The sequence below is a fragment of the Chelon labrosus genome, assembly GCF_963514085.1.
Source record: "Chelon labrosus genome assembly, chromosome: 15".
NCBI classification, from domain to species: Eukaryota; Metazoa; Chordata; class Actinopteri; order Mugiliformes; family Mugilidae; genus Chelon; species Chelon labrosus.
Genome location: NC_140348.1, coordinates 28,088,996 through 28,116,956, shown reverse-complemented (window position 1 = coordinate 28,116,956; position 27,961 = coordinate 28,088,996). Strand labels below are relative to the sequence as shown.

Genomic DNA, 27,961 nt, shown 5'->3' with positions numbered 1-27,961 from the left:
AGAGGAAACACTGGGTCAGAACAAGCAGCGTCCCGATCAGAGCAAGCTTCAACCAAGACTCATTTAGATTTGTTGTTATTTGTTTAAAGTTTACCATAAACCAAAACCACATCTCTATAGCGTCAAAACCTCTTCTTCTGTTTTAAAGAGGAACAATAGTGTGGATGTGTGGTGAGGTGGTAGTAGTTGATCATCTGAACAGAATCCAGTCCACTCTAGGAGAAGACAAGGAAGACAAGGACAGACTTTAAGAAGACACAGGAGACCAACTCTAGGAGAAGACAAGGAAGACAAGGACAGACTTTAGGAAGCTACAGGAGACCAACTCTAGGAGAAGACAAGGAAGACAAGGACAGACTTTAGGAAGCTACAGGAGACCAACTCTAGGAGAAGACAAGGAAGACAAGGACAGACTTTAGGAAGCTACAGGAGACCAACTCTAGGAGAAGACAAGGAAGACAAGGACAGACTTTAGGAAGACACAAGAGACCAACTCTAGGAGAAGACAAGGAAGACAAGGACAGACTTTAGGAAGACACAAGAGACCAACTCTAGGAGAAGACAAGGAAGACAAGGACAGACTTTAGGAAGCTACAGGAGACCAACTCTAGGAGAAGACAAGGAAGACAAGGACAGACTTTAGGAAGACACAAGAGACCAACTCTAGGAGAAGACAAGGAAGACAAGGACAGACTTTAGGAAGACACAAGAGACCAACTCTAGGAGAAGACAAGGAAGACAAGGACAGACTTTAGGAAGACACAGGAGACCAACTCTAGGAGAAGACAAGGAAGACAAGGACAGACTTTAGGAAGACACAAGAGACCAACTCTAGGAGAAGACAAGGAAGACAAGGACAGACTTTAGGAAGACACAAGAGACCAACTCTAGGAGAAGACAAGGAAGACAAGGACAGACTTTAGGAAGACACAGGAGACCAACTCTAGGAGAAGACAAGGAAGACAAGGACAGACTTTAGGAAGCTACAGGAGACCAACTCTAGGAGAAGACAAAGAAGACAAGGACAGACTTTAGGAAGACACAAGAGACCAACTCTAGGAGAAGACAAGGAAGACAAGGACAGACTTTAGGAAGCTACAGGAGACCAACTCTAGGAGAAGACAAGGAAGACAAGGACAGACTTTAGGAAGACACAGGAGACCAACTCTAGGAGAAGACAAGGAAGACAAGGACAGACTTTAGGAAGACACAGGAGACCAACTCTAGGAGAAGACAAGGACAGACTTTAGGAAGCTACAGGAGACCAACTCTAGGAGAAGACAAGGAAGACAAGGACAGACTTTAGGAAGCTACAGGAGACCAACTCTAGGAGAAGACAAGGAAGACAAGGACAGACTTTAGGAAGCTACAGGAGACCAACTCTAGGAGAAGACAAGGAAGACAAGGACAGACTTTAGGAAGCTACAGGAGACCAACTCTAGGAGAAGACAAGGAAGACAAGGACAGACTTTAGGAAGCTACAGGAGACCAACTCTGGGAGAAGACAAGGAAGACAAGGACAGACTTTAGGAAGCTACAGGAGACCAACTCTAGGAGAAGACAAGGAAGACAAGGGCAGACTTTAGGAAGACACAGGAGACCAACTCTAGGAGAAGACAAGGAAGACAAGGACAGACTTTAGGGACCAACTCTAGGACATCAGATCCCTAGTTTATTAGTTTAGATCTGGTTTAGTTTTATTTCAGCGTCTCAAACTGAGACAGTTAAACAAATATTATTCACTATGAGATGAAACCTCTGGAGGACAGTTGTCTCTCTGTCTCTCTGTTGGGAACTGATTCTGCTCCAGCAAAGATCTGCTGGGCCAATCAGATTGTTTGGGGGTGGGGCTTAATGTGAGACGTCACCTCCTGACCAGACTTGGATCCAGTCCCTCGTACTTTGAACGGGACCATAACAGTTTTACGTGAGCTGGGCTGCGTCACAGCTCTCAGGTCTGACGGGACGTAACCCGTCAACGTTTAGACTTTGGGGCGAACCCGTTCCGTCCTCCGATGAGACGTGGACACAGACCGGGCCGGACTCGTTGTCCTGGTCTGAGCGTCGTCCAGCAGTCTGATGTGAAGGGGCCCATTAAAGTGTTACACCCTCGTCCCGTTCGCTGTCCTCTCTGAGCGCCTCTTTGTTCTCCCCTACCCCGGCCAGAGATGTGTGAAAAGTGGGTCACAGGTCGGACCTCTTTGTCCCCCCCGGGCAAATGAAAAGTGACAGACGCCGGCCGGGCATCGCTGCTAATTCGCTCACCCTCCACCGCCGCCGCCACCAACCCGCCCACCCCTCTCGGCGCCCGCTAATTGCAACACGGCGTTATTAGCGCCGCGCAGAGCAGAACATCCCGGGGCAAATTATGTGGTAGTTAGTCGGAACGTCGGGGGCCAGCGCCCGGCCGGCCGGGGTCACCGGGTCACGGCGCCCGAACTGTCAGTGTCCTCCATCTCGTCAAGATTGTTAGAGCAGTTCAGACTTTACTGGTTCCTTTGAGTTCAAAGCTCCAGTAAAGATCAGCTGTTACGTACCTGACCAGCCGATCAGCTGTTACGTACCTGACCAGCCGATCAGCTGTTACGTACCTGACCAGCCGATCAGCTGTTACGTACCTGACCAGCTCCTGGTTCCTCACGGTTTAGTTCTTGTTTTTGTTTTTGTCTGTTGATGATCAGATTTAAATCATTTACGTCGTCTTCCAGATGAACAGGTTTAAATCTCTCGTGTCTTTTCCTTCTCCAGGGTTTTGGACCCAAAGAGCCAGTGAGACACAAGAGGACCAGATATTGTGATAGCACCTCCTCCACGCCGCTGCTTCGAGAGGCCGGCCGGAGCTCCGCCTCCTCCTCTTCCTCCTCCTTTTCTTCCTCCTCCTCCTCCTCCTCCCAGCTCCCCAACTCCTGCTGTGGATTAAAGTTCTATCTGGACCGGGCCGTCTCCTCTCAGACCGGCTGACCGGGACCTCCAGGGTCCAGATCTGGTCCAGTCCTGCTGCAGGATGGCAGGTCTACGCTTCTGTTTGGCTGCGATGTCCGCCGCCGTCCTCCTGGTCCTCAGAGCTGACGGTAAGACGCCGAGTAACGACGACGCAGACGAAGAAACGAACACGTGTTTATTCACTGGAAGGAAGATGTTGAATATGTGGTTATTTACTGAGACCGTCAGGTTATTGGTTGTTTCCTGATAAATGTTCCTCACTCTGATGAAGACGAGGAGACTGTTAGAACATTTTAGAAGTCCTCTCGTCGTCTCTTCCTCTGGGACCTTTCATGTTTGAAGTATTTCATGTTTTACTTCCTGTCGTCCCGTGTTCAGCCGTCGTCTCTCGTCTCTCGTCTCTCGTCTCTCGTCTCTCGTCTCTTGTCTCTCGTCTCTCGTCTCTTGTCTCCATTAAACAGCAGAGTCAGTCGTTAGTCTTCAGTTTGTCCAGAGCAGATCAGCAGCAGCAGCAGAGTCTGCATTAGTTCTGTATCAGCCTCTCCTCCCTGCACACACAGACCTGCAGCAGCAGCCTTTTGTTAAAGCCGTGATTAAGTTTCCATCGGCTGATAACGGAGAGACTGGAAACAATAGAAACAATAGAAACAATAGAAACAATAGAAACAACATCAGCTGGTTTTATCTACAAGGACGACAGCTGGAGACGTTATCGTTTAATGAATAGAGAAATTATGATTAGATAATCAGTTAAAAGTTAAAGTCCATCCTTTACCACTGGCTCCAGTAGAGTCCAGCTAAGACCTGCACGGTCCAGTAGAGTCCAGCTAAGACCTGCATGGTCCAGTAGAGTCCAGTATAGACCTTTATGGTCCAGTAGAGTCCAGTATAGACCTTTATGGTCCAGTAGAGTCCAGTATAGACCTGCATGGTCCAGTAGAGTTTGTTACCGGTTGTGACCACTGGCGACCTTTGGAGTCCATTAGAGACCGGTAGAGTCCACTGAAGTCCACTAGTGTCCAGTTGTGACCAGTAGAGACCACTAGAGTCTGGTAGAGTCCACTAGAGACCCTTGGAGTCGTCTATTAACTCTTCCTCTATATTTATTGTCTCTACTGTAATAAATCAACCACAGCTCGTTAGTCTGTTACTGATTCATCTTTTAATCAAACTATTAAAAGGGTTTGAACCAACGATCAGTTTATTAATAAATTAAGTTATAAACATATGATCTTCTGGTCGTGTCCTTGTGAAAGCAGTTTATTATCTGTTATTAAAAACCCGCCGGTTCATTAGGGACGGCACCATGAGCTCCTCAATGATCCTTATGTAGATTAGAACGACTTCACTAGTGTACCTAATGAACTGGCCTCTTTATGATCCTGAACATGAGAAAGACCGTGTCCTCGCCGTCCAATCAGTGACCTACAAACACTCAGAGCAGCTGATAAGAGCGAGGTGGCGCTCGCCGCCTCTGATTGGCTCGTTCTAATCTCTGGAGGAAAGGGAGAGACTCTGTTTTCCACTTGGTCTTCTGTTCAACACAAAGACTCCAGGACTCCAGCACCGTGATAATAGAACCCTCTGTTCTAGTCCGTAAGGAACCAAAGTGTTCTAGTCCGTAAGGAACCAAAGTGTTCTAGTCCGTAAGGAACCAAAGTGTTAAAAAAACTAAAACTAAAGGAAAACTGGACGAACACGACAAATAAATAAATACACCAGAGCTTTTAGTTTAGTGTAGAAGCGTCACCCTCCACAATCGGTGTAAATAAAACGTCGCTGCAGGAGAACGGAGCAGGTTTTATTGAAGGTGTTTGTTTTTGGTGCCACCGTCTGATAGAATAAGTTTCCAGTGTCGGGAGCCGAGGCAGCGCTCAGAGACCCCAGCGCTCCTCCCAGCAGGAAGCTGTTGAACTGATTGTTGCCGCTCTGACTTCCTCTCTGCACATTAACCACTTCCTGTATGGCACTGTACGAGCTGTCAGCGGCGCTAAACGCTCCAAACACTCATTGTTCTCCGGAAATATCCTTCAGTCCCTCTGGAGACACATTCACCCTTTGAATCGATGTTTGTTTCCCCCTCGCTGGACTCTTTCTGGAGGGTCAGTGAACGCCACACGGCCCATCAGGCACATAATAATAATAATAATAATAATAATAACTCAGGATTCCCAACAGTTTACAGCCCAGACATTCAGTTCACAGTCACTAGGATGATAAAAAGCAGCAATTAATCAATTCCTGAAATTAATCAAATGTTTAAAAGTTCATTTCTGGGCTTTAAGCTCCCAAACACTTTCATTATCAGAGTTATTTGTCCATTATTTTCTTTCCTTATATCGCTTTGTTCTAGTAGGTTCTAGTATTAGCTTTAATCAGTTATTATTTATTCTGTAAACCAAACATAGCATCAGTTCTGTTGCTGTGAACTCGTCCAACGTTCAGGAAACGACACCTCCACTTACAAACGGTTTGTTTGTTTGTTTGACGGCGCGTGCTGCCCCAGACGGGTGGAGTTTATCACCTCAGGGCGCTTCACAGTTGGAGGAGATGATGGCGACTCTGTGGAGGTTTGTTTCTGTCGATTGGCTGAATAACCGTCTCAGCGTTTCTCTCCCGTTGCCTCGAATGCTTCACATATTTGCAGACGGTGACTCACGGCCGACGAACCGTCTGTTATGAGTTTTCTCTGCTTGAGATCAGAGCAGAAACTTTATCTGCCGACCGCAGCGGCTGGAAAAACAACCTTTACTGTCAGAAGAAAGACGGTGAAACAAGCGCTCCCAGCTCAGCTCGTTTGTGTTTTAGATGTTTAGAGATATGACTGGTTAGGAGGCGGATGTGTTTCCCAACGAAGAGCTTTCAGATCTAATGAAAAAAACAAATCAAGAAAAAATGTAAAGTTTTTTTGTCATTTATTTAACTTGGAGTATATCTAGTGGTTCCATGAATTAAAAATAAATGTGAGACCTGAGATCTGAAAAAATTTAATAGAAAGAAAATGGTTCTGTTTGTCATTTTCTCTCTTTAAAAAGACTCAGATATTATATTATTCTATTATAATTATAATTATTATTATATTATATTATATTTCCTGTCGGTTCTGTTGCTGCTTCTTCTCGTTTGTCGTAAAGTTTCTCTGACCGTCATCAGAACCGACGACGGCGAGCCGGCTGCAGACGGCGTGTAAATAAACGGTCGCTGTCGCTTTAAGAGCTGGTGGAGGGAGTCTGATTACCCAGCAGCCTCTCTGCCAGACCTCAGTCTCCACTCTGGCTGCCGGCTCAATTAACTACACATGTGGATGGAGACGCTGAAGCAGAGCAGCCATTTCCAGCCTCCACACTCCCACCGTGGCTTCACAGAGGCCGCCGCCTCCTCGCCGCTGAAAGCCTCGGCCAATCAGAGCGGCTCTCTTCCTGAGGGGGGGGCGGGGCCACTTGGTTTTTTAATTATTCAAAGCTGCAGAGATTTTAGAGCCTGTAAGGAAACACCAGAAACAGTCCTGATTATTGATCGGTCTGCGTAAAGGTTTTCACTTTAATCAGGCTGGTAGAGACTGGTAGAGATCAAGAGGGTCCACTAGAGTCCACTAAAGACTGGCAGGGCCCACTAGAGTCCACTAAAGACTGGCAGGGCCCACTAGAGTCCACTAAAGACTGGCAGGGCCCACTAGAGTCCAGTAGAGTCCACTAAAGACTGGCAGGGCCCAGTAGAGTCCACTAAAGACTGGCAGGGCCCACTAGAGTCCACTAAAGACTGGCAGGGCCCACTAGAGTCCAGAAGAGTTCACTAAAGACTGGCAGGGCCCAGTAGAGTCCACTAAAGACTGGCAGGGTCCAGTAGAGTCCAGTAGAGTCCACTAAAGACTGGCAGGGTCCACTAGAGTCCACTAGAGTCCACTAAAGACTGGCAGGGCCCAGTAGAGTCCACTAAAGACTGGCAGGGCCCACTAGAGTCCACTAAAGACTGGCAGGGCCCACTAGAGTCCAGAAGAGTTCACTAAAGACTGGCAGGGCCCACTAGAGTCCACTAAAGACTGGCAGGGCCCACTAGAGTCCAGTAGAGTCCACTAAAGACTGGCAGGGTCCACTAGAGTCCACTAGAGTCCACTAAAGACTGGCAGGGCCCAGTAGAGTCCACTAAAGACTGGCAGGGTCCACTAGAGTCCACTAGAGTCCACTAAAGACTGGCAGGGCCCAGTAGAGTCCACTAAAGACTGGCAGGGCCCACTAGAGTCCACTAAAGACTGGCAGGGCCCACTAGAGTCCAGTAGAGTCCACTAAAGACTGGCAGGGCCCACTAGAGTCCACTAGAGTCCACTAAAGACTGGCAGGGCCCAGTAGAGTCCACTAAAGACTGGCAGGGCCCACTAGAGTCCACTAAAGACTGGCAGGGCCCACTAGAGTCCACTAAAGACTGGCAGGGCCCACTAGAGTCCAGTAGAGTCCACTAAAGACTGGCAGGGTCCACTAGAGTCCACTAGAGTCCACTAAAGACTGGCAGGGCCCAGTAGAGTCCACTAAAGACTGGCAGGGTCCACTAGAGTCCACTAGAGTCCACTAAAGACTGGCAGGGCCCAGTAGAGTCCACTAAAGACTGGCAGGGCCCAGTAGAGTCCACTAAAGACTGGCAGGGCCCAGTAGAGTCCACTAAAGACTGGCAGGGCCCACTAGAGTCCAGTAGAGTCCACTAAAGACTGGCAGGGCCCACTAGAGTCCACTAGAGTCCACTAAAGACTGGCAGGGCCCAGTAGAGTCCACTAAAGACTGGCAGGGCCCACTAGAGTCCACTAAAGACTGGCAGGGCCCACTAGAGTCCAGTAGAGTCCACTAAAGACTGGCAGGGCCCAGTAGAGTCCACTAAAGACTGGCAGGGTCCACTAGAGTCCACTAAAGACTGGCAGGGTCCACTCGAGTCCACTAGAGTCCACTAAAGACTGGCAGGGCCCACTAGAGTCCGGTAGAGTCCACTAAAGACTGGCAGGGCCCACTAGAGTCCGGTAGAGTCCACTAAAGACTGGCAGGGCCCACTAGAGTCCGGTAGACAGAGTCCAGAAGAGGTTGTTGGAGTCAACTAGAGACCTTTGGAGTACCATGGAGTCCAGTAGAGACGACTAGACTAGAGTCCACTAGAGACCACTGAAGTCCTGTAGAGACCTTTGGAGTACCTTGGAGTCCAGTAGAGACCACTAGACTCTAGTAGAGTCCACTAGAGACCGCTGAAGTCCTGTCGAGACCTTTGGAGTACCTTAGAGTCCAGTAGAGACCACTAGACTCCGGTAGAGTCTGGTAGAGGGAGTTTTGTTCAGATCTGAAGAGAAGCGTCTAAATAATCAGAGTGATGCATCTGTGGCTCGTAAACAATCTTTGTCAGATTCAGACACAGACCTTCCATCATGAAACACTGAACCAGACTGAACCGTGACGTAGCGCCTCCTGCTGGTTGCTCTTCCTCTGAAACACCAGCAAGGTCCAGTTTTCAGTCTGGAGACGCCAGGGGGGCGGTCTTTGTGGGCCGTAACCGTAGCAACCAGGTAGCAGAAAGCAGTAGCTGTGCAGGTCGTTCATGTCCAGACACGACACCGACGACAACGTCTACTACAGGTCTCCAGAGATAGAAACGTACACAGAGAGGACGTAAATACAGGAAGTGAAGAAGAAGAAGAAGAAGAAGAAGAAGTGTCTCTGTCTCTGGATCAAATAAAAATATAAAAGTTAACGTTTACAGGAAAAACTCAGAGTTTATTTTAAAGTCATTAATTAAAAAATCAAAAACCAGTAACTTTACTCATTTTTATGTTTATTTATTTAACTCGTAGTCAGTTTAAAATAATAACAAAGGTTAATAAATCATATGTTATGATATATATATATATATATATATATATATGGACAGAGACGTAATTATTATCTGTAAATGTCCCAAATAAAAGATGTTTATTATTCTCATCTTTCCTGAAAAGTTATTTATTGAGAAGAAAATGTTTTTATTATTTAAAAAGTTTAATTGAAGATCAAGTATGATCACTAAACGATACGATGGAGCTGATAGAACCTGATAAAGTCTGGATCTATTGTGTTTGATTTAAAATGTTTTCTTTATTAAATGTGATTCAGTCTTTTATTGTTTTAATTATAAAATAAAATCAAATAAACTCAATGAAGGAAACTTCTCCTCTTTCAACCTGATTCATGTGACGGTGTTTTAACCTCTGACTCGTGTTTGTTCGTCCAGCCGCAGGTCAGAACCCAGACCACGTTCTACAGGGGACCGGGGTGAAACCCGAGGCTCGGCGGCCCGGCGACGACTCCACCATCGCTCCAGAGGACCTCCCTCGGTTCCTCAGCTGCTACTGCTCTGGACACTGTCCTGACGACGCCACCAACAACACCTGCCAGTGAGTAGAGACCGGTAGAGGGTCCAGGAGAGACCAGGAGAGACCAGGAGAGACCAGGAGGGTCCAGCAGAGACTAGTAGAGACCAGGAGAGGGTCCAGTAGAGACCAGTAGAGACCAGGAGGGTCCAGTAGAGACCAGTAGAGACCAGGAGGGTCCAGGAGGGTCCAGTAGAGACCAGGAGGGTCCAGGAGAGACCAGGAGAGACCAGGAGGGTCCAGCAGAGACTAGTAGAGACCAGGAGGGTCCAGCAGAGACTAGTAGAGACCAGGAGAGACTAGTAGAGACCAGGGGAGAGACTAGTAGAGACCAGGAGAGGGTCCAGTAGAGACCAGGAGAGGCCGGTAGAGACCAGTAGAGGCCAGTAGAGACCAGTAGAGACCAGTAGAGACCAGTAGGGACCAGGAGAGGGTCCAGTAGGGACCAGGAGAGACCAGGAGAGACTAGTAGAGACCAGGAGAGGGTCCAGTAGAGACCAGGAGGGTCCGGTAGAGACCAGGAGGGACCAGGAGGGTCCAGTAGAGACCAGGAGAGACCACTAGGGTCCGGTAGAGACCACTAGGGTCCGGTAGAGACCACTAGGGTCCAGTAGAGACCAGGAGAGACCACTAGGGTCCAGTAGAGACCAGGAGGGTCCAGCAGAGACTAGTAGAGACCAGGAGAGACTAGTAGAGACCAGGGGAGAGACTAGTAGAGACCAGGAGAGGGTCCAGTAGAGACCAGGAGAGGCCGGTAGAGACCAGTAGGGACCAGGAGAGGGTCCAGTAGAGACCAGGAGAGGGTCCAGTAGAGACCAGGAGGGTCCGGTAGAGACCAGGAGGGACCAGGAGGGTCCAGTAGAGACCAGGAGAGACCACTAGGGTCCGGTAGAGACCACTAGGGTCCGGTAGAGACCAGGAGAGACCACTAGGGTCCAGTAGAGACCAGGAGGGTCCAGGAGAGGCCGGTAGAGACCGGGAGGGTCCAGGAGAGACCAGTAGAGAGGGGTAGAGACCACTAGGGTCCACTAAGGTCCAGGAGGGTCCAGTAGAGACCAGTCAGTCCGTGTAGAGGCTCATGGGTGGGTCTGTGTTTGTGTTCAGGACCAACGGTCAGTGTTTCGCCATCATCGAGGAGGACGAGCTTGGGGAGGTCCAGCTGACCTCCGGCTGCATGAAGTACGAGGGCTCACACTTCCAGTGCAAGGTAACGTCCAGCAGATGTTTGAGAAGGTTTCTGTACCGGCTTCTAGGATGATGGAGCCTTAACGGCGTCTCTGATTGGTTGTTTGTGTCGTCAGGACTCCCCCAAAGCTCAGACCAGGAGGACGATCGAGTGCTGCGACACAGACTTCTGCAACAAAGACCTGCAGCCCACGCTCCCGCCGCCGGTCTCCAGCGGTACGGTCTCCACCCAGCAGACCAGTCCAGGTGTGGGTCAGGAGAACAGAGCTGGTTTAACCACCGTGTTGTTGTTTTACAGAAGGAACGCCTCACTGGTTGGCCTTCCTCATCTCCATGACGGTCTGCTGCTGCACTCTGATCTGTGTCACCGTGGTCTGTTACTACAGGTAGGTCTCCCCCCTCCACCTGCCTCCACCCCCCTCCACCCCCCTCCACCCCCCTCCACCTGCCTCCACCTCCCTCCACCTCCCTCCACCTGCCTCCACCCCCCTACACCCCCCTACACCTCAAGATCCCGACACAAACTAACATCCAGACCATCTTCTTCTTTACTGGTTGTTAGATGATGTGGGTCCAGGTCTTTCATCCTGTCTCGTGTCCAGGTATGTGACTGTATCTGTGTGTTTGCTTCAGGTATAAGTGGCAGAGTGAGCGGCAGCGCTATCGCAAAGACCTGGAACAGGAAGTCTTCATCCCGGCCGGGGAGACGCTGGGAGAACTGATCCATCAGTCCCAGAGCTCTGGCAGCGGCTCAGGGCTCCCCCTGCTGGTAGGACGGAGACACGGCGCCCACCAGACAAAGACCAGTTTAAAACGTCCCCGTGGATTAAACGTCTTCTGTCCGTCCCAACCCTCAGGTGCAGCGGACCATCGCCAAGCAGATCCAGATGGTGCGTCAGATCGGTAAAGGCCGGTACGGGGAGGTGTGGCTCGGCCGCTGGAGGGGAGAGAAGGTGGCCGTCAAGGTGTTCTTCACCCGGGAGGAGGCCAGCTGGTTCAGGGAGACGGAGATCTACCAGACGGTCCTGATGAGACACGAGAACATCCTGGGTACGAAACACGGCGTCTCACTGAAATCAGACTGAATCCTTCGTATCGTTCAGTCGCTGCTGAAACAAACTTTAACTTCTTTAGAGCCTTTCAATCAGGAACTCCTTCTTCTCTCCTTCCTTGTTTCATTTGAAGACGTTCAGTCAGGAATCATTTTACCAGTGATCATCAGAGTCGTGGTTCATGGTTTAATCTGAAGAACAAACATGAATTCATTCATTCATTCATTCGTCTGACACATTATTTAAGTCAACCTTCAGCTGACCGGCGACAGACAAAGTCCTTGAGTATTAAAATAATTCCCACTTCCAAACTTCTAACGCTGACAGAGTTCAGTAGAATTTCTTCCACATTTTGCTCAGAAATATTTCCAAACTTTATTCTTTTAATCGTCCATGACGATAGAGACACGATAGAAGCGTCTCTTAATGTCCAACGAGCAGACGTCTGGCTGCAGCAGCCTGGAGACTCTGCACCGATCGATGGCTGCATTGATTTTTAATCTGGTCGATGATTTAAACTAATGAGGACGAGCGTCTGTCGGACTGATGAGACACCACGTCTCCTGTGGACGGAGACAAGTCCACTCACTTGCCAGTTCATTAGGTACACCGTCCCATAGAACCGTCCTCCATGAATCAACATCTGAAGCTGAAGACCAGAACCTTCATGGAGACGTTCACTGGTGTACCTAATGAAGTGGCCAGGGAGGGTAGACGTCTGTTGAAAACACTAATAACTAAATGTGTCTGTAAATCAGCAGCGCCATCATGTGGTCAGTAGAATATTGTACCAGCTGCTGTCTCTAATGGATCTCTACCTCCTCCCCCTCCGTCCCTCAGGCTTCATCGCGGCGGACATTAAAGGGACGGGCGCCTTCACGCAGCTCTTCCTCATCACCGACTACCACGAGAGCGGCTCGCTGTACGACTTCCTGAAGCAGACCACGCTGGACACGGCGGCGCTGCTTCGCCTCGCCTACTCGGCGGCCTGCGGCCTCTGCCACCTCCACACGGAGATCTACGGGACCCAGGGGAAGCCCGCCATCGCCCACCGGGACCTGAAGAGCAAGAACATCCTGATCAAGAAGAACGGCACCTGCTGCATCGCCGACCTCGGCCTGGCCGTCAAGTTCAACAGGTGGGCGGAGCCTGAGTCAGACGTTTAGAACATTAGCATTGATTTAGCATCTCCATTAGCATTGATTTAGCTTCCCCATCTCCATTAGCATTGTCTGTCAGCTCATTCATGTGGTGACGTGTCGTTTGTGTTGCCGTAGCGATACCAACGAGGTGGACATCCCTCTGAGCACGCGGGTGGGGACGAGGCGCTACATGGCCCCCGAGGTCCTGGACGAGAGCCTCAACAAGAACCACTTCCAGGCCTACATCATGGCCGACATGTACAGCTACGGCCTCGTCATCTGGGAGATGGCCAGACGCTGCGTCACTGGAGGTAGAAAGACAAGACTGAATCTGTCCTCATGTAGGACGTCCCTCTGTAGATACGTCTACAGTCCATGGGACGAAGGAGGAAAGATTAATGAAGTGTCCTGTAATGATGAATAAATGTCTGAGACTTGGTCCAGGTGAGTGAGCAGGACTCTGTCTGTCTGTCCAGGTATGGTGGAGGACTACCAGCTGCCCTACTACGACATGGTCCCCTCTGATCCCTCCTACGAGGACATGCTGGAGGTGGTTTGTGTTAAAGGACTCAGACCCACGGTGTCCAACCGCTGGAACAGTGACGAGGTGAGACACGATCAGTGCTAAGCTAAGCTAACTTACACTACGACATGGCTGTGTTTATTATCTATAGCAGCACCACTAGATGGAGACATGTCATTAAAGCTCAGATTCTGTCAGTCAGGTCACCATGTGGTGGACAGTTGATGACATGATAACTGTTTTCTCTGTTAGCTGAGGCTAGCTGGTTAGCTGGTCAGCTGAGGCTAGCTGGTTAGCTGATGCTAGCTGGTTAGCTGGTTAGCTGAGGCTAGCTGGTTAGCTGAGGCTAGCTGGTTAGCTGAGGCTAGCTGGTTAGCTGGTCAGCTGAGGCTAGCTGGTTAGCTGAGGCTAGCTGGTCAGCTGAGGCTAGCTGGTTAGCTGAGGCTAGCTGGTTAGCTCCAGCTACGTGACGTGTCCGTTAACATGTCCCCTTTACTTCCTGTAGTGTCTCCGGTCCATGCTGAAGCTGATGTCTGAGTGCTGGGCTCATAACCCCGCCTCCCGCCTCACCATCCTCAGAGTCAAGAAGACGCTGGCCAAGATGGTGGAGTCCCAGGACATCAAGATCTGACGGCCTTCGTCCTCGTCCACCTCCACCCCCACCTCCACCTGGACCCGTTCAGACCGGACAAGCTGCCTTCTTCATCCAGAGGAGGAGGAGGAGGAGGAGGAGGAGCTGGGAGATAAATACATGAATGGACCTGTTTCAGGCTGAACTTTGACCTCCTCCTCCTCCTCCTCCTCGTTCTTCCTCCGTCAGTTTGTCAGCAGCCTGGAAACAAACACGGAGTCCTTCCTCCTCCTCCTCCTCCTCCTCCTCCTCCTCCTCCTCCTCTGAGGCAGTCGGGTTTGACGCTTTCTGTGAAAGCCAAACAGACGATAAAGATAAATTTGCGGGGAGGCGAGGGGGCGGAGCTCTCCTCATTTAATTTTTGATTCTGCCTGATTCAAGATGCCAAGTTTTGTTTTGTTTTATTTCCTCTTCAGGACTGAGTTCTCCTGCCATACTGAAATATATCTCCACTCTTAGAGTTAATTATTATTATAAAGAAAGGTACTATAATTATATGTGAATTTTAATGTGTAAATAAATGTTATGGTTAGATGCCGTGCCTACTCGTGAGAAGATGTAAAACCAGAACACTATGCTGCAGTGGTGTCGACGTCCAGCCCGCTCAGTCTGGAGGAAGACGTCTGCCGTCCTGTTCGTCTGTCTGTCCACTTCCTGGTTCCTGTCTGCCTCGCTGTCTGATTGGAGACTGTACAACGTTTGTCAAAAACTGTCATTGGTGGAGTTAGCGATCAGTGGGCGGAGCTAAAGACGAACTGGAGCTTGAGAAATATCCATAAATCAACAAATTAGCTAGCTAACTTATATTACTATTGGTTTGGTAGCTGTCAGCTAAGCTAACAGCTAGGTTAACAGCTAGGCTAACTGCTAGCTGCCAGCTTTAAGTGTTGTTCTTTGGCTCCTCCCACTGTGGTTTAACTCAACCAATCAGAATATTTCGTCTGTCTGTCCACTTCCTGGTTCCTGTCTGCCTCGCTGTCTGGAGACTGTACAACAAACTGTCATTGGTGGAGTTGGAGATCAGTGGGCGGAGCTAAAAACAAAGTGGCACAAAAATAACCATCCTTTAAAGAAGTCAGCTAGGCTAACTGCTAGGCTAACTGCTAGGCTAACTGCTAGCTTCCAAGTACAGAAAAACAAGAGAACAATTTGAATTAATCGTTTGAGTCACAACTTTTAGATTTAGACGTTTAAGGAAACTAATATTTTACAAACTTTACGTTGCTGATGTGTTATTTAAATATCAGCTTGGTGTTAAATTTTGTTGCGTCCACAAAAACACAACGGTTAGCTAGTGTTCAAAACTCAAAACAAGTATTAATGTATTTTGTCGGCTAGGCTAGCTGTAGCTAACATGTAGCTAAACCCTGGCTCTTTGGCTCCTCCCACTGAGATTTAACGTGCCAAACAGATTATTAAAACTCAAACTCATCCTACAGGTTAAATCTTCAGTTACTACAAAAACAAGAATTAATTAATTTACTGTAAATTGTAAGCCAATGATATATATGTGGGCGGGGCTACATACAAGGGGCGGGGCTGTGTGTACCCCCCTTATATGTTGACGTCTAGTTTGCAGTGATAAAAAACAAAAACACTCTGAGATGTTTACATGCCGTCGAACTTTAACGTCATCCTTTTTATTTTCTAAGATGATTCTGTCTCCTCCTTCTGGCAGGAAGAGGAATTACACAAACTGTGTCGATGTTTAGTTTCTCCTCCCATGAAGTGTCCAGAGAAACTAAAGCTATCTAGAATGTTAGCAGGATTAACATCTGTAATAGTGTTGATAGCTGATAGCTAGCATTAGTTGGCATGTTAGTTATTTGTTCTCTATAAACTGTTTGATTAAAATGTAATTACATATAAATAACAATGAACCCAGTCAGGACACATTAACTGCTTGTAAACATCTCAGACGTTTTTATCGCTAGGAGGCGACATTCAGTTCTAGCGCCTCCTTAGCTCGGCTAGCATCAGCTGATCCAACAGCACTAAACTAACTGAAGTTCTTCTGACGTTCTAGGAAATGATTTTTGGTGCGTTCACTTTCTCATTGAGAATATTTGGGAAACTGTACCTGGTTGTATTTAGCCTAGCTTAGCACAAAGACTGTAATAGGCTACAACTGTTAGCCTAGCTTAATCAAAACATTAAAACCCATCTTGTACTTATGCCGATGTCAAACACGCTTAGACATGAGAAAACTGTGTTTAGCTGCTAGCCTGTTAGCTTAGCTTCAGCAAGAGCTAGGTTAATAGCTTCCCCCAGCCTCCAGTCTGTATGCTAAGCTAGGCTAAGCTTGTTGGTTAAACTGTTGGGCAGCAGGACGGTGTGCATGTCGGTGAACGGCGCCAACGTTCACCTGGTTACTATTAGCAGTAACGTTAGCATTTAGCGTAGCGGTTGTAAATCCATGTTCCCTCTGGTTCTGTTGTTCTTGTTTTGTTCCCTCTGGTTCTGTTGTTCTTGTTTTGTTCCCTCTGGTTCTTGTTCTTGTTTTGTTCCCTCTGGTTCTGTTGTTCTTGTTCTGTTCCCTCTGGTTCTGTTGTTCTTGTTCTTGTTTTGTTCCCTCTGGTTCTGTTGTTCTTGTTTTGTTCCCTCTGGTTCTGTTCTCTTGTTGTTCTGTACAGCGTCTGGTTCCGGTGCCTTTTTGAGTTCCACCAGGAGAAATGATGAACTCTGTAACAGTCTGTCCATGTAACGACGTCAAGTAAATAACCTTATTTTAGTACAACGACCTCACGGTGTCACTCTCATCCTTTCACCTGCCATAACATTATGACCACTGTCCTGACCAGTCCATCTGATACTTCCTGATTTAAGAGGAGACCAGTTTAGATTCACATCCAGGACGTCCCACAGAGGCTGGACAGATCAACTCCTCAAACTGTTCCAGTCACAGTCACATCTACATGACTCTGCTTCTTCCTTTTAACTTTGACCACAGCTCCATCTGCTGGACGAGCTCAGCTACTGCAGCCTCAGAGGAACCAGGTATATTAATTAATCTCCATGAACTTGTTAAAAGTTTAATGAAGATAATATTTTATTGGCACTTTAACTTAAAGATCAAACCGGAAGTGAACCTACAATATAAATGATTTAATATTAATTACTGTTTATAGTCTGACTCTAGATACTCCACCACATAAAAGTTGTCTGTCTTTGTATTTAAAAAGTGACTGCAGGTGAACCATGTAGGCGGCCATTTTGGTTCTTTCTGATTCCAGCTTCTTAAACCTATGGATCATTGACCATGGTACAATTATATAAGTGATGAAGGTCATTTAATTGTGTCACAACTAAAGACGATTACACTTAAATATTTATAAATACCACTAATATAGAATAAATGAACGCAGTTACTGGTTGATCTAAGAAAATCCATTTTGGAAACAGCTGATAGATCCACCTGGAGACAGATTATTGATCCTGGTCTAAAGAGGTTAGAGGTGAACAAGATGATTTAACATTTTTATCTAAGATCTTGCTGCAAACACAGGCGGCCATCTTTGTTTTCATTTCTTCTGCGACACAAATCACCACAGACTCTCATGTCAAACACTTTCGTCTTTATTAACGCCTTCAGTCGCTCTACTTGTCCTCGGGTTTGTTGAAGCAGTAGGTCAGGCAGCACTTGCCGCAGTAGTGGCGGTCGAAGTGGCTCGCCATGAAGACGCCGGCGCCACACTCGTCAGCCGGACACTCACGCCTCAGCCGGTGGATTTTACCGTTCTCGTCCACCTGGAGACGAAGACGGATTTCAGTCAGGAAACAGTTTGACTCTTAGACGTAGAAACTAAACGCAGGTCTGAGAGGAGCCGTACCTTGTAGTACTTGAGCACAGCGAGTTTGACCTTCTTCCTCTTGTGCTTGTTCTTCTTGGGGGTGGTGTAGGACTTCTTCTTCCTCTTCTTGGCGCCTCCGCGAAGCCTCAGCACCAAGTGAAGAGTCGACTCCTGAAGACGAAAAGAAATAAACACGTTAAAGATCACGTTGTAGTCGAGAAATCATTTCAGGATCAGACAGGAAGACTTTGACACTAGAGTTCTGATTCTTTCAGACGTTTAACAGTAATAACATCTGATCACACATTTAAATTAACCTCTGATACTCTGTCCTAGTCAGTGTTCAGTGTTTACAGGAGGAACAGAACCAGTTGAAGTCTTTAAAGATAAAACATGAATCTTGTTAGAACATCCTGACGTGTGTTTATGTGATGAAGTCTTTACCTTCTGGATGTTGTAGTCGGACAGCGTGCGTCCATCCTCCAGCTGCTTCCCAGCGAAGATCAACCTCTGCTGATCGGGAGGGATTCCTGAAAACCACAAGAGACACCGTGACCCCAGGCAGGTTCAGAGGAGGACTCGACTCACATCCAAACAGATGAGGAGTCAACTTTTACTTCCTGGTCCCAAAGCTGCACCAGCACCAAGTCAACTCACCCTCTTTGTCCTGGATCTTGGCCTTGACATTTTCAATAGTATCTGAAGGCTCAACCTGGAGAAACAAGACAGCAGGTCAGAGACGGACGAGTTCTACCGGACACAGCTGCGACCACACGGAGGCTACGACGCGTTCAGCTCAAACATAACATACATCTGTCTTTACATTTATAAATAAAACCCACTAGCTCCTTCATACGTGAAGCAAACTGAAGTTAAACCTGATTTAGTCTCTGACACACGTGTTTACGCTGCTCTCACTAGCTAGCTTAGCCGCTTAGCTTAGCCACTTAGCTTAGCCACTAAGCTTCAACGTTCCGGTGCAACAGAACGACATTTAAGTCTTAGCTGACAAACACAAAAGTACCGTGACAGTTTATAGAAACCATGTAAATGTGTTTAATGTGTTTTTAACCCAACGGTAACTTAAATGTGAAGTAAATAAAACTCGGGGGAACTGCCGGCAGTGAACGCCGCATCCCTCCATCACAGTCCGGCTCACCCACCTCGAGGGTTATAGTCTTCCCCGTGAGGGTTTTGACGAAAATCTGCATCCTGGCGTTTACTCCACCTAAACGAGGAGACACACAGAAAACTTTAGAGCCGCGCTGGAGCTGAAACGAGCTCCTAAAAGCGGTGATTTATGACAATAATAGGTTTAAAGTCGGAGCACGGTCTTACCACTAGTGTGCTCCTAATGGCGGATCATGAGAAGAGGGCTTTCGGAAGGAGCGACGGGGTTTTCTGCACCCGTTTGCACGGAGTAGGTAACCGACACGATGCCTGATCAGAAATATACAATAAAAAATTAAAGTTTGTGTTGTTTAAAGACACAGTCTGCTCCGTTTATGTGTTAACTTAAAATTAAATTTATTTCACGACAAATATTTGAACAATTTAAAGAGGAGGACAACTAAACCTTAATTACCCAGGAAGCCTTTCGCGGTAACCGTAGCAACGCAAGTGTTTGCAAATGGCGGAAGATTGAAAAGAAAAAAACGGACATTTAGCTTAAAATATGTGATTAAAAGGAGAATGTCCGAGCCACAGAGTAGTCAGAGCTCATCTCCTGGAGCAGGAAGAAGACGTTTAACTCCAGATGTTGTGATAACTGAGAGCGACGGGAGGTTTTTTCAGTCTCTTCATGAGTTTATTGATCATGAGAAAGTTTATCTGCGGTGTCCGGAGGAAGGACCGCACGAGACGCGTTACATCATCTACCGCTCCGTCTTCAATAAGGTAATAAATATATAATATAAATATAAATATAAATATAATATAATATAATATAATATAAATATAATATTAATATAAATATAAATATAATATAATATAATATAATATAATATAAATATAATATAAATATAAATATAAATATAAAATAATATAATATAATATAAATATAAATATAATATAATATAATATAATAAAATATAAATATAAATATAAATATAAATATAATATAATATAAATATAAATATAAATATAATATAATATAATAAAATATAAATATAAATATAAATATAAATATAATATCATATTAATATAATATAATATAATATAATATAATATAATAAAATATAATATAAATATAATATAATATAAATATAATATAAATATAATATAATAAAGAAAGAAACAGGAGCCTCCATTAACACTTTATAAACCTTAAAAAACAACTAGAAAGAGAAATAAATAGATTCCAAATCTAACTTAATAATGTATTTGTTTTAATTCATACAAAAAAGTGTTATTTACGCAATAAACAGTACGTTGACATGGTCATAACATAATTATTAATAGTAAATTGCCTATGAATGTATTAATCTAAGTTATTATAATAAAATAAATTATAAGAAACTTGACTGAATCAACACATATAGTTTGATTGCTGATGTGTTTTAGAAATGCATTTAAAAACTGCATGTTAATTAACTGCCTCCATGTCACGTGACTCAGACACACGGGGCTCATATTTTATTTAAATATTTTTTATGGAAGAATCCTGATTTTTATTAATGTTTCATGTTCCATTCATCTCCTTTCTATCCAGCTCCATGTTATTAATCCTTCCTGTGGATAGAATATACATTTACTTCTGTTTCTACATTTGTTCATATACAAATTGTGCTTATGCTGTTTTTTTGTTTTAATCTTATTTTTATTTTATTGTATTTTTATTTTTACTAGTGGTTCTTAGGAGTGTTTTATGTGAGCCTCAGCTACTGTGACCAAGTCATTTCCCTCATTTGATCGACTGACTCTGAATTATATTACAACACTGGACAAATAATTATTAGAATGAAAAGATTCTTCTGTTTTCTATTAATGATTTTATGGAAAAAATGTATTTAATGTGTAAAATGTTGACCCAGGGACAGGGACATCTGACTGGACACTACTGCCCCGTACTATCATCCCTGTGTCTATAATATAGATTCTTCCATCTCTGTTTCTTGTACATTTGTTCAGATGATAATTCTCTATATTTTTTTCCTCATACTATTTTGATTTGATTTTACTAGATTTCACTTCTATTTATTTTATTGTATTTAATCTCTCTTTTACTTTTGTGCATCTAAGCTACTGTGACCAAGCAGTTTCCCTTCTGGATCAATAAAGTTGATTTAAGTCTAAGTCAGAGCTTCTGTTTGTGTTTTTTGTGTTTGTCAAGTGAAATCAGACGTGATGTTCTTCCAGTTTACTGACAGAGCTGAAGCAATCTGAAAAAATATTAAACTAATTTAAATCCAATAAAACCAGGTTTGTCTTATTTGTCCAGTGCTGAGTCACCGAGTCACTGAGTCACTGAGTCACGTGACATGTAGTTCATAGAGGTCACTTTGTGCCAGAACTAAACGTGAAAGATTAAACTCAAAGGCAGAGTTCATTCAGGAGGTAACTACTTTAGTTTTAAGTTTAGTAAAAACAGGAATAATTCATGAAACACTGGAAGTAAATTCAGTTTAATTTACTGATCTTATCTCCAGGAATGTGAATATCTGGAGAATAAATTCAGATGTTTTAACTCCTGACAGGTGATTGGACGAGCCACGGCCTATAAGAGGCTCCTGCTGGCCATAAAGTCAGAGTACGACGACTCCATCAGGGAGCTGAAGAGGAGGGAGGATGAAGAGGAGACGTCTCAGCGAAGCGTGGCTGCTTCAACGTCTCAAGGAAGGACAATGAAGACATGTGAGAGACGAGCCGATCAGCTGAGAGAGAGGTGGGACGCAAACCAAACATTTAAAACCAGTCGTCACCATTTACACACCTCAGGTTACTCCTGTGTCATAGAATATAGATCAGGAATGTATGACGATAATAAAATAATAAGATTTATTACTGATCTGTTTTATTTACTTAAAAATGTTTTCTATTTCAGACAAAGATGAACAGAGTTAATAAATATATATTCTCTGTATGATTTAATCGTGTTATGACTAAAGAGACAAATCACATAAATATAAATTAATATGAATAAATGAATTCATATTTTATTCTTTATATAATCAGTTTAATTAAATGACTCATTGATCATAAAGCTGCTATATAACATATAAAGTGTTTAAAGTATGAAGTAATCACAGTTTGATTCATTAAAGTTCATATTTATATTTAAATCAGGAACAACATTAATCATGTTCTTAACTTTTAACATCAAGTAGGCGGCCATTTTAGAAATGGCTGCCAAAAGCTAGTGACTGCAGAGCCTGATGAATCCACCAGGGGGCAGATGATGAGGATCAGACTCTTTGGGGGACTGTTGATGATGTGTCCTCACCTTTGTCTTCGTCTGGTTCCAGAATCTGGGTCGTTCAGAAGGAAACAGACGAAGTTCAGGAGGAGATCCAGAGACGGAGGTTATTCAGAGAGCAGAGAGCTTGGATACCTGGTACGGCTTTACCTCTACACTGAGAACTACACATTTAATCTGGAGGCATAAACAAACCCCCCGTCCTCTGTTCGGTGTCTCAGGTCTGACGGTGTCTCAGTCTGAGGATCCTGAGGCTCTGGAGAGACACCTGAAGCTGCTGGAGGCTCACAGATCGTCTCTAGTGGACACTAAGAGTCTCTGTGTTCCTCTGGAGACCAAGAACAAACTAGAAACCCAGCTGCAGAACGTCGAGCGCCGCCGAGAACGTCTGAGCTCCGAGAACGACCGACTGAAAGTCCTGTAAGACCTGAACCTGAACCTGGACCTGGACCTGAACCTGGACCTGGACCAGTTCAGTGTTTATCTGAAAGGCTGTAAAGTTATAAAAGCTTAAATGTAGTTGTAGATATTATGATCAGCTGCTGAAAACACAGGATCAGTTATAGTTTCTTCCTGTTTGTAGATTCAAGCGTCTGAGGTCAGTGAGGGAATGTCTGACTCACTGGGAGGAAGAGGAGGAGGAGGAGGAGAAGGTTCCTCTGGAGGAACTCCTGAGTTCTCTGGAGAACGCTGTAAAGACGAACGGTGAGTCGCTGTGAGAAGACTTAAAGTATTAAAGTTTAAAGTATAAAACATATTTACAGTGAAGCCAAGAACCCAATGAACACATGAACCAGAGATATGAGACTAAAATGAGCCAATATTACATATCAGAGAGGAGCTCCTCTAGGATTAAATCAGAGTCCATGTGTTCAGAAGTGTCTCCATCAATGTAATGAGACTCAGGTGTGGTTCAGTTCCTGGTTTAGTTTCAATAAATCAGGGATTTGTCTCAGTCTGATCTTCACAACACATGTTTGTGGACAAAGGAGCTTTCTGAGGAGCTCAGAGAAAGAGTTGTTGTTGCTCATCAGGCTGGAAAAGGTTCCAGAACCATCTCTAAAGAGTTTGGAACCCACAAATAATCCACAGTCAGACAGATTGAAGACGACTGTTCCCCTCCACAGGAGTGGTCCACCAACAAAGATCACTCCATAATAGTCTGAGAGGTCCCAGAGGAACCCAGGGGAACTTCTAAGCAGCTAAAGGCCTCTCTCTCATTGGCTGATGTTAATGTTGATGAATCCACTGAACAACCATGGTGTGATGGACAAAGACACTGCTCTCCAAGAAGAACATTTCTAAACATCATGTGGACAAGACAGAAGACTATTGGGACAATGTTTAGTGGACAGATGAGACCAAAGTAGAATAGTTTGGTTTAAATGAGATGAAACAACACTGCATCATTCCAGCATCAGAACCTCATCCCTCCATCAAACATGGGGGTGCTAATGTCCTGGTTTGGGCCTGTTCTGCTGCATCTGGACCAGGACGGCTTGTCATCATTGATGGACCAATGAATTCTGAATTCTACCAGTGAACTCTAAAAGAAAATGTCAGGACATCTGTCCATGAGCTGAATGTGAAGAGAAACTGGGTCATGCAGCAAGACAACGAGAACCAAGAACACAAGTGGTTCTACAAAAGAACGGTTAAAGAAGAACAAGATGAATGTTTAGGAACGGCCAAGTCAAAGTCCTGACCTTAATCCAATAGAAATGTTGTGGAAGGACCTGAAGCAAGCAGTTGATGTGAGGAAACCCACCAACATCTCAGAACTGAAGTGGTTCTGTTCTGAGGAATGGGCTAAAATTCCTCCAAGCTGCTGTAGACCACTGATCAGCTGTTACCAGAAACATTTAGTGACAAGGAGGTCACAGCAGATACTGGACACAAGGAGGACATGATATGTAATATTGGCTCACTTTATGTCTCATGTGTTCATCTTTGTCGACTTTCAGGATGTTTTGAATCATTATTTTTATACAGACATGTAGAACGTTCTGGACCTTTTCATCAGCTGTTCTTTCATATTTCAGTTTGTAAACATTGAGACGTTCAGAGACGTCCATCAGTTTGTTTTCTTTCAGAGACGGACGACGCTGCCATTGACGTTCAGCTGTTTGAGGACGATGAGCCGCGTGGAGTGGACGAGTCCGACCTCCTGACCAGTTACCTGGACAGGTGTTCACAGACGGCTCTGGTGAGTTTCATGTGAGGCGTCCGGATCGTCTCTGACCGTCCTCTCGTCTCTCGTCAGGTTCGTGGAGCTCTTTGACTCGGATCAGTTTGAGGACGCCGCTCTGATCGCTGCCAGAGCTCCTCGAGACGTCCTCAGGAACCTGGACACCATGCAGATGTTTCAAGGTGGGTCAGTCCTCAGAGTGTCCTCCAGTTGAGTCATATAAATGTCTTCACTAAACTGGACCGAGGTCCCGTTTGTCTCCTCCTAGATGTTGAGGACCCCCCAGGGTCGGTCCCCCCTGACCTCGTCTTCTTCTGGGCCCTTCTGATGACCTCACCGTCCGGTAGCGAGCTGTCTGCTCCTCTGTCCCTGCATGGCGTCCTCTGTGCCCTCCGCCACGGCGTCCTGGAGCTCGTCGTCCACGCCGTCTCCCAGAACAAGTAACGTCCCATCACTGGTGCCCCTGTCCTCGTGTTGAGTCAAATCCTGACCCCTGACGCTCTCTGTCCTCTCAGACTCACCTTCTCTGAGGCTCTGGGCGACGTCCTGACTGAGCATGCTCAGAAGAACCCCGCCGTGGCCGACCCGTGTCTGGCGCTGGCCACCTCCGTCTACGAGGCCTGCCGGCTGGACAGGAAGACCGCACTGAGCATGTGCAGGAGAGGCCTGGTCCACAGCGCCGCCGAGGTCATGACCCTCAGCAAGGACGTCAGCGCTGGTCTGTGTGTGTGAGGGACGGGACTGATATGTCTGTGAGGACACTGCTGCATGTCAGGTCCTCACAGCCACAGAAAGACATCCAATAATAACCCCTCTCTCTCTCTCTCTCTCTCAGAGGACTGTATGTGGGTCCTGTGTCGCTCGCCCAACCTCTCTCTCCTCCAGCTGCTGACGGAGCCTCAGCCTGGCCGGGCGGCCATCTTGTCAGTGGGCGTGGCCTGTGCGTCTTTGCTGTCTGACCAACAGCAGCATCAGGAGTTAGCGCTGCAGCTGCTGGACGGCTTCATCAGCTCAGGACCAGGTGAGTCCACCAGGTGGAAGAACCCGTCTCTAGAAGAACCCGTCTCTAGAAGAACCCGTCTCTAGAAGAACCCGTGTCTAGAAGAACCCGTGTCTGTGGTTCTTCTGGACGACAAATAAATAAATAAATAAATAAAAACTTTATCAGATTCAACACAAATGACAAACTGGAGACAGAAGGACAGAAAGAATGAAGGAAGTAACGATGGAGGGAAGTAAATGAAGGGGAAAGAAGGAAGTAAAGTTTGTCTCTAGTTAAACAGCGTCGTCATGTGTTCAGTATATTTCCTCTAATGAATCAGAACGGGAAGAATCTAACCAAACCACCTGCAGCTGCTCTGACCTCTGACCTCTGACCTCTGTGTGTCTCTCAGGGGTGTTGGATCAGGTGATCCTGGAGGACAGCGTCTCGTCGGTGGACATCTGGACGGACGTGGCGTCTCTGTGCTCCGGGCTGAACCGGGCCGACCTGAGCCGAGCCGTCCTCTCCGTCCTGCTGCAGCAGAGCGGGACCCGGGTCCTGTCCCCGGACCTGGAGGGGGCCCGGCTCATGGAGCACGTCTTCCTGTGAACCATCCGTCCCCTTTGACCTCTGAGCTTCGTCAGCTGACAGGAAATGACTCAGGTGGAGGCTGTGGAGGGAGGACGGCTGACGGCCAGCAGGTGGAGAACTCATTCACAAACTGAAAACATCAGGAGCTCAGTGTGTTTGTTTACTCACTTCCTGTTTGTCTGGCAGACATTTTATTCACTGAAGACCAGTCAGTGTCACTCACACTCATCAGAGACCATCTCTACTGGGTTCAAAGGTCAGGAGAAATACTGTAAACATTATAAACCTCTTATCTTATAAACTACCGACTATCTGTTCAATGTCCTCAGGAAGGAAGGAAGTAGAGAAGGAAGTAGAGAAGGAAGTAGAGAAGGAAGTAGAGAAGGAAGTAAATAAATGAGGAAGACTAACTCACTAACACGTTAGCCTCCAGGTCCTCACTAGTGCAGCTAACCCGCCGACACACACACTCAGACAGAGGAGTCTTTGTGAGCCTCGTCTCAGTCGATTAATTCTTAAACTCTGTGAACAAACTCACTCCCACCGCTTCATAAACAGCCGGCAGGCACAGACGGGCCTCTGTCTGCCTACCCAGCATGCTCTCTGTTTACCCAGCATCCTCTCTGCTCACGTTTCATTGTAGAAATGATGCAGATAATCTGAAAACTGAAAACAAATCAGGTAGAGCGCCCCCTGGTGTCTGGCTGCAGTATAGGCCATAAGCTCCACCCCCTGCGTGTTAGTGGGCGGGGCTTGGGTACATTTTAGGTGGTTAATATGAGGCTGATGTTATGTTCAAGTTCTATTTTAGTTACTGGACGCCATAAAAACAGGAAGTGACATCATGACGATTGAGAGTTGCCATGACAACTGTGCTTCCAGGAAGTTGCACCTCTTCTTATCTTACAGCTTTTGAATAAATGCTCCAGATGCTTCTCTAATAAACGTGTTTAGATGTTAAATGAACTAATGAAGTATAAACTACGCTCACTCATCCCTGACATGAATGAGGGAGTCGTAGATGTCCTCTCATCTCTTTGGATCATTTAGAATCAAAACCAGAGCTAAATAAATAACGAGTCATTCTGTGTTTTACTGTCGCTGTGGGGACATTAGTCCTGAGGTCATGGTGCGTTCAAGACAAACAGGAGAAAGCAGCTTCATGCTTTAAATACTCCCGTCCCTCAGGAGTGTAAACACGACGCCGTGTGTGTTTACGTTGTCTGCTGTCGGAGAGAGACACTACCTCAAACACGCCCCAAACACTCTGACATGTCGCTAGGCAACCGCTACTAATGACAGCAGCTGCCCTCATCCTCATCCTCATCATCCTCATCATCCTCATCATCGTCCCCGCTGGACGACTAAAGATAACTCTGTGTCAGAGGCTACTGACTGGGGTAACACACACACACACACACACACACCCCGTCCAGTTCATTAGGTACACCAGTGACGTCATTATAATCTAAATAATGCTGAGTCAGAAAGGAGGTGATTCACCTGATGATCACTGTGGAGCTGTTAAACTGTGTTTCTGTTATTTAGTCTAGCCCACTGACAAAATATTAGGAACACGTGTCTGATCAATAGTTCTACACAATGAAAACACAGTTATTAGAAACTAAAGCTGAACCAGAACCTTCATGGAGACTGGATTTAGAGCAGGACTGGTTTCACTAGTGTACCTAATGAAGTGGCCGGTGAGTGTATGTTCTCATCAGACGCTAGAACACCAGTCAGCTGACAACAGTTTTAAGAATGATACACAAACAATAGCTTCAGATCCATTAGCGTCTGTTAGCTTCAGTTAGCTTCAGTTCCATTAGCGTCTGTTAGCTTCAGTTCCATTAGCTTCAGTTAGCTTCAGTTCCATTAGCTTCAGTTAGCTTCAGTTCCATTAGCTTCAGTTAGCTTCAGTTCCATTAGCGTCTGTTAGCTTCAGTTCCATTAGCTTCAGTTAGCTTCAGTTCCATTAGCGTCTGTTAGCTTCAGTTCCATTAGCTTCAGTTAGCTTCAGTTCCATTAGCGTCTGTTAGCTTCAGTTAGCTTCGGTTCCATTAGCTTCAGTTAGCTTCAGTTCCATTAGCGTCTGTTAGCTTCTCCCCATTAGCCTCAGTTAGCTTCTCCCCATTAGCATCAG

At 46.1% G+C, this 27,961-nt stretch overlaps 3 protein-coding genes across 3 annotated transcripts in view; 2 read left to right on the top strand and 1 right to left on the bottom strand.

The window, feature by feature from the left end:
- The window catches only part of LOC311500684 (bone morphogenetic protein receptor type-1A-like), a 45,766-nt gene extending 29,173 nt beyond the window's left edge, over positions 1-16,593 (top strand). Inside the window, exons 3-13 of the mRNA XM_084562231.1 lie at positions 2,749-3,071; positions 9,181-9,343; positions 10,424-10,526; positions 10,621-10,720; positions 10,803-10,890; positions 11,138-11,273; positions 11,362-11,554; positions 12,397-12,694; positions 12,834-13,009; positions 13,175-13,305; positions 13,727-16,593. Of these exons, the coding sequence (XP_084418357.1) occupies positions 3,005-3,071; positions 9,181-9,343; positions 10,424-10,526; positions 10,621-10,720; positions 10,803-10,890; positions 11,138-11,273; positions 11,362-11,554; positions 12,397-12,694; positions 12,834-13,009; positions 13,175-13,305; positions 13,727-13,852 (1,581 nt within the window). The 5' untranslated portion in view covers positions 2,749-3,004 and the 3' untranslated portion in view covers positions 13,853-16,593. The remainder of the gene's footprint in view (positions 1-2,748; positions 3,072-9,180; positions 9,344-10,423; positions 10,527-10,620; positions 10,721-10,802; positions 10,891-11,137; positions 11,274-11,361; positions 11,555-12,396; positions 12,695-12,833; positions 13,010-13,174; positions 13,306-13,726) is intronic.
- An 819-nt stretch (positions 16,594-17,412) lies between these two features.
- On the bottom strand, positions 17,413-19,022 carry rps27a (ribosomal protein S27a). The gene is made up of 6 exons (XM_084562241.1): positions 18,982-19,022; positions 18,807-18,871; positions 18,301-18,355; positions 18,088-18,173; positions 17,683-17,814; positions 17,413-17,599 (listed from the first exon to the last, which is right to left on the bottom strand). The coding sequence occupies exons 2-6, from the start codon at positions 18,852-18,854 to the stop codon at positions 17,450-17,452; spliced, it is 471 nt and encodes a 156-aa protein (XP_084418367.1). The 5' UTR covers positions 18,855-18,871; positions 18,982-19,022; the 3' UTR covers positions 17,413-17,449.
- Positions 19,023-19,335: 313 nt separating this feature from the next.
- On the top strand, positions 19,336-26,455 carry LOC311500069 (clathrin heavy chain linker domain-containing protein 1-like; the record flags this gene model as incomplete). The annotated part of the gene is made up of 11 exons (XM_084561242.1): positions 19,336-19,539; positions 21,339-21,526; positions 22,107-22,195; positions 22,279-22,477; positions 22,641-22,762; positions 24,151-24,274; positions 24,321-24,427; positions 24,514-24,685; positions 24,761-24,963; positions 25,081-25,323; positions 25,616-26,455. 11 exons carry the CDS (start codon positions 19,336-19,338, stop codon positions 25,834-25,836), a joined length of 1,872 nt encoding a protein of 623 aa, XP_084417368.1. The 3' UTR covers positions 25,837-26,455.
- Between the last annotated feature and the right edge of the window lie 1,506 nt (positions 26,456-27,961).

Excerpts from the sequence above, each read along its gene's own strand:
- rps27a (XM_084562241.1), bottom strand. The coding sequence starts at position 18,854 with ATGCAGATTTTCGTCAAAACCCTCACGGGGAAGACTATAACCCTCGAG. Across the intron at positions 18,356-18,806 it reads GGAAGACTATAACCCTCGAG|GTTGAGCCTTCAGATACTAT; the intron begins GTGGGTGAGCCG and ends TTGTTTCTCCAG. Across the intron at positions 17,600-17,682 it reads CTGTGCTCAAGTACTACAAG|GTGGACGAGAACGGTAAAAT; the intron begins GTACGGCTCCTC and ends CTTCGTCTCCAG.